At 47.0% G+C, this 6,429-nt stretch overlaps 1 protein-coding gene across 1 annotated transcript; it reads left to right on the top strand.

The window, feature by feature from the left end:
* Window positions 1–5,170: 5,170 nt before the first annotated feature.
* LOC4345876 (protein EXORDIUM-like 2) lies at window positions 5,171–6,429 on the top strand. Its single transcript, XM_015793326.3, has one exon. It carries the CDS (start codon window positions 5,200–5,202, stop codon window positions 6,193–6,195), a length of 996 nt encoding a protein of 331 aa, XP_015648812.1. The 5' UTR covers window positions 5,171–5,199; the 3' UTR covers window positions 6,196–6,429.

Raw genomic sequence — 6,429 nt, 5'->3', positions numbered from 1 at the left:
GATATCTTTCGTTACCATGTCCTTTTGTTAAGACTTGTGTTAGGACTGGCATGATATTATCGATTAATCTATGGTATTTGAGTTATTGTTATGTAGTAATACTGTCTTGTAATTTTTGTACTATAGAGATTTTGGTTGATATGGTATGTGAATATGCTATTGGCACAACTGGCTACAAAGATGCAATTCACTCTTGATCACACACATTGATATGTGCATGATATAATTTACTATTTGATTATGAGGTGTAGCCAGCCAAGAGACAATCTATTGTACTAGTAGCTAGCTTTAGCAATGGGCTATTAATCAGCAACTGGCTATACTATTAGCCTTGCTCTTAGTAAGCATGGACAGAGATTTGCAGTACCAATTGCTCTTCAGGCCAAAATTTGAATATCAACTTTAGAGTTAATTTTGATTTATTATTATTAGTAATTTATTTTGTATGTTGGACTTTAAATCGCAAACGACTCATATATCAAACTTTTACCAACAAATTATCTTTTAGTCGCTAATAAATGTTACGGCGGCGTAAAAGCTTCCATTTAAATAGTAGTATATATCTTTTTGGAAAAAGTACGAATTACCCATTGAACAATTGTGGTCGTCCGATTTACCACCCTAAACTCCAATACCAGTTATTTTTAACCCTAAACTTTACAAACCGGATGAATTACCCCCTAAGTCGATCCAGGCCGGTTTTGGTCCTACGTGGATGCATACGTGGCAGTCTAGTCAGCCAAAACAGATAAAAAGATACGGGACTCACTTGTCAGCCCAATCCCCTTCTTCTCCCCTCCTCTTCACCTCTTCCCCACCTCTCTCTCTCTCTCTCTCTGTCGAGCGCAACGGCACAGGGCGGCGCGGGGGTGCGCCGACGGCAGAGAAGGAGCTCCCCGGGCAGCGGGCAGCAGAGGCGGAAGCAGAGCAGGCAAGCGGCGGGCGGCGGGTGGCTGAGACGGAGGCCGAGCGGGAGGCTGAGATAGAGGCCGAGCGGGCGGGTGGCGGTGGAGGTGGAGCTCCCCGGGCGGCGGGAGGCGGCCTGTTGAGGTGGAGGCGGAGCTCCCCGTGCGGCAGGCAGCTGAGGCTGAGGCGGAGGCGGAGCTTCCCGGGCGGCGCCGCGGCAGGCGACCGATGACGCCATGGAGGAGAGCATCGGCGACGGCGACGCGGGAGCAGGCGTGCGTGGCTAGCGGCGGACGGCAGCGCGGCGGGGGACGGCGGCGCGTGGGGGCGGACGGCGGACGGCAGCGCGACGGGGGGACGGCGGCGTGTGGGAGCGCATGGGGGACGGCAGCGCGTGGGGACGCCGGCAGTGAGGTCACTGTCGGCCTCGCCGTCGCTTGGTCCATACCCATCTCCTCCCACGTCTGCAGCGTCGTCGGCCCAATCGAGCGGCGTCGGCGCGCGGCGCTTGACGGAGCCCACGGGGATGGGGTGGTCGCTATCGTCGCAGACCTCCACGGCGCCGCAGCCCCCGGTGAGCTGAGCCGCCTTCCCCAACTGCGTCGGCGCTGCCCTCGGCCGCCATCACGAGCTCCGTGGCGACTAGTCCTCCGTGATTCCACAGGCGGCGCGCAGCTCCTCCTTGGACTTCGCCGGCGAGCACGTCTCCTCCTGCCATCCCCGTCGTCCCCGCCGCCACGCTGCGTCTGGCTCTGCGCCACGCCGCGCCCGCGACATCAAAGGAGAGAGAGCTTAGTACTACGTGTACTCCCTATGACATGTGGGGCCCATTTTATTTTTTTATTTTTTTCGGATTGGAATGCCATGCTAGTGCCACATGTATGCCACGTAGGACCAAACCATTCCGATTTGGAGCGGGGGGAGGGGGGAATTTGTCCGGTTTTGCAAGTTTAGGGTGTCAAATATCCGGTATTCAAGTTTAGGGTGGTAAATCGGACGACCGCGATAGTCCAGAGGGTAATTCGTACTTTTTCCTATTTTTTTCGTAGAACCATTTGATTCACAGGAGGAAAGGTCTAATTTTATAACAGAATTGTATTTCTACACCGTACTGCTTAATTTTATAGGAAAAATAAGCAGGATGACAACCTGATGAAAGAGTTTTTCTTTTCTATTAAATGGCTCCTTCGAAACACAGGATGTCGAAAGCACGTGAGCATGAAAATCACAAGAATATGGTGTCATCCCATAACGAATCCTATAGGAAGTAATTTGCTAGGATTTTGCAAAAAGCATTGTTTGGTAGCACCATAGAAAAAGCAAAGAAACTTTGAGTCACAAGGATAAGAACAAATGAGGTCTAATCTCATGTTAGTTTTCCTCCAAAATTTCTACAAAATGAGAAATTTCAAAGGATTTTGGGGAAGACATTCCTATGTTCAAAGGACCATGTAGAGAAATTTTCCAATGGATTTGAGTTCTCCAAAATTCTTCCACTTTTCCTTTGTTCCAAAGGAGCCCTAAGCATACCAATTCTTGCATTTTTCATCTTCATATATGGTTTTCCTATCATGTGTTCAAAGATAGCCTTAAATTTTAAAACTTTATTTTAGAGTTGGTTTGGTGTTTCTTTACCTTATCAGTCTATTTATGTTCAAGCTAGATAGAGTCAGTGCGCTGAAAACGAAACAAGCCATCAACGCATAACTAGTCGAGTATTAACTATTGCTAGTTTAAAAAATAAATTTATTTGACAATTTCTAAAAAAAATCGTGTAAAATACGCCATTCAGTCATTTGAAAAACATGCTAACGAGAACTAAGGTATAATATACATCTTAAATTAAAAACAAACGAGGCCTTACTTACTAGTAGTTCTATCATTTCAATCACCAACAACACATACTCCCTCAGGCCTTATATGTGCATGAGAGTATATGTACATTAGTGCATGTGTCCATGTCCACAACCATTTACACAACAACACATAATGTCTTGGTTTGTTATTAGCTAGAAAATATTAGGGATGATGTATGTATTGAGTTTATTATCAGAGTAAATATAGTACGAGAGAGTTATTGACTTTTCTTGATTGTGATATACCCATGTAATATGTGATTAGTTGGGAATAGATAGAGTAAAAAGATAGAAGTTGATTTATTTTAGAACGAACTTTGAACTTTGAAAATTATTTTTTTGAATGGTGGGAGCAATAGTAGTATGGGCATGTTCGGATTGCTACTCTATCAATTCATTGGTATTGTAAGGTAGAGTTATCTATAGTTCACGTTTCGATTAGAACCAATATGAAGCCGAAATTTGATATTGTAGTGAAAAACTTCTAAAATTTAAGAGTAAATTTCACAATACTACAAGTATTTTATATTATTTATCACAAAACTACAGATTTAAAAACTTGTTTCATAAAACTACAGATTTAGTGTCTTCATTTATCACAAAACTACATGTACTTTGAATAATCTATCACAAAAGTACATATTTAAGAACTTGTTTCACAAAACTATAGATTTAGTGTATTCGTTTATCATAGAACTACACATTTAGTGTCTTCATTTATCACAAAACTACAGATTTTGTGTCTCCATTATCATAAAACTACAGGTTTTAACAATGCTAAAACCTGCAGTTTTGTGATAATGAAGACAATAAACCTGTAGTTTTGTGATAAATGAAGATATTAAATCTGTAGTTTTGTGAAACAAGTTCTTAAATATGTAGCTTTGGGATATATTGTACAAAGTACATATAATTTTGTGATAAACGAAGACTTTGAATATGTAGTTTTGTGAAACAAGTTCTTAAATATGTAGTTTTGTGATAGATTGTGCTAAGTATATGTAGTTTTATGAAATTTACTCAAAATTTAACCAAATAAAACATGTGCACAATCAATTAGTTGCCTTTGACCCAAACTAGCACATTTACTATTTAGGTTGGCAAAAAAATGATAAGGCATATTTAGTATAGTGGTATCAATCCAAAATTACCCTATATATAAAAATTTTACTTATATAAGTCACGGGTTAAATTGGCCATTAAAAAACCGCCAAGCTGCATGAAGAACAGTAACCAAGGAAACGTTCACTCATTGCAGAGGTGTTGCCGCTGGCATAGCAAAGCTCTGTTGCTTCTATTTCCTAATAAGGTAAAATGGTTTATTGGAAGATAAAAAATATTTTATAGCTGAAATTTTTATATACGTGTTATTAGCAATTTAAATATCAATGCTAAAATATATGTTGAAAATATCTTAAAACCAAATTCAAAATTAAGTTTAAAAATTCAAATTTTAAGACACCTTTGAATCACATCAATAAAAAATAGAGGAATAGGACAAACATAGAATTATAATATAAATATAAGTACAAAATAGAGGATTGCAAAATAGAGGAAAAACACGAGAATACGATGATAGAGATAGACTTAAAGGAAAATTTACAAGAGATTAAAATTATTGCTAAATTTCCTCCAAAATCTCTACAGTATGGTTTATTTCATAGAAATTTCAAAGGATACTCTAGGATCCAATCCTTTGTTTTAAATGTCTTCACAGAAAATTTTTCAATAGAATTAAAACCCTTCAAAAATTTTAACGTTTTCTGTCCAAATCAAAGATAGGAGTACACATGTTAGGGCAACCAATAGAGCTACTCAGTGGGTGTTTAGGCTGTGTATAGTTCAGCGTAAAGTTTGGATTTTGATTAAAATTAGAGATAATGTGACTGAAAAAATTATGTGTATATGTCAGGTTAATGTAATGAAAAAATACTGAAGTTTAAAGTTTGGATCCATACACAGATTGTGTATGATTTAGATCAGTATCACCAGGCCCTCATAGGCTGTGACCTCAAATTTACGAGCTCTGCTCCAGCAGCCGCATTCACATTTCACACTCACGGCGCCACCCCGCCATTGTGCGTGCAGCACGACATGCTGTGCTGCTCCACTGCTCACACCTCTGTCAACCTGCATCCCATCACATTCAAATCCCCATCCCTTCTCACGCAAGGAAAACCCCCCTACTTCTTCCTCCTCTGACCAGCATGGCCCCACCCCACACACTCTCCACACCCGGGCCCACCCCCACCCGCTTCCCCAGAAATATTGCTACGCCTCCTCACGACACCTCCTCAAAAGTCGCGCCCCCGCTCCGGCCCACTGGACCAAGCTCACCGCGCTCGGCCCATGGCTGGACCCCTCCCTCCCGGCTATATAAACCTCTCCACCACCCCGCCCCTACCACCACGGTGTGGCGAAGGTGTCACTGACAGCCATGGCCCACAAGCGCGGCCGTCTTGTTGGTTGGGTGCTTCTCCTCCTCCTCGCCGTGGCTATCGCCGGCGCCGCCGCGGCCACGCCGAGGCAGCTGTTCCTGGTGACCCAGGCGCCGGTCACGCTCACGAACCACCACGGCCAGCTGCTCACGGGGAACTACTCCGTCAACCTGCTCTGGTACGGCCGCTTCACCCCGGCGCAGCGCGCCACCGTCGCTGACTTCTTGCTGTCGATGTCGTCGCCGTCGGCGGCGGCGGAGGCTGCGGCGGTGTCTGGTGGTCCGGCGGCGCCGTCGGTCGCGTCGTGGTGGGCCACCACGGCGCGGTACCACCCGGGCGCCGCGCGGCTCACGCTCGGCCGCCAGGTGCTCGACGCGTCGCTCTCCCTCGGCCGGCGGCTGTCGGAGACCTCCCTCGCCGCGCTGGCCGCGCGCCTCTCCCCGCACCGGGGCTCCATCGCCGTGGTGATAACTGCCCCCGACGTCCTCGTCGACGGCTTCTGCCTCTCCCACTGCGGCCTCCACGCGTCGGCCACCTCGGCCGCCGCCGCCGCCGCCACCGCCTCGCCAGCCGCGACGCGCGGGCGCGGCAGGTTCGCGTACGCGTGGGTGGGGAACGCGGCGGAGCAGTGCCCGGGGGAGTGCGCGTGGCCGTTCCACCAGCCGGCGTACGGCCCTCAGGCGCCGCCGCTGGTGTCGCCGAACGCCGACGTGGGGATGGACGGCATCATCATCAACCTCGCCACGCTGCTCGCCGGGGCGGTGACGAACCCGTACGGCGGCGGGTACTTCCAGGGCCCCACCGAGGCGCCGCTGGAGGCGGTGACGGCCTGCACGGGGATGTTCGGCGCCGGCGCCTACCCGGGGTACCCCGGCCAGCTGCCGGTGGACGCCGCCACCGGCGCCAGCTACAACGCCGTCGGGGTCGCCGGCCGGCGGTTCCTCCTGCCGGCGATGTGGGACCCCAAGACCTCGCAGTGCTCTACTCTCGTGTAGTAGTACTAGTACAAACCCTCTGATGCGATCGATCGATGGACCAAAATGGCTTGGGCTCGGTGTACGGACGGCTGGGATTAGGGAGTGGAGTGACGTGGTGTCTCGTTTCTTTTGTTTTGTGGATATTTCGTGGTGAACAAAAAAAATGGAAAAAAAAACAGAATGAAGTGGGGTAATGTAATAAACCTAGGCTTTCGTTGTCATGTTCTGTATATATTGGTAAGGCATTGTTCA

This window comes from Oryza sativa, chromosome 8 (assembly GCF_034140825.1).
Source record: "Oryza sativa Japonica Group chromosome 8, ASM3414082v1".
In the NCBI taxonomy this organism is placed as follows: domain Eukaryota; kingdom Viridiplantae; phylum Streptophyta; class Magnoliopsida; order Poales; family Poaceae; genus Oryza; species Oryza sativa.
This window is presented reverse-complemented; position numbering and strand designations above follow the sequence as displayed.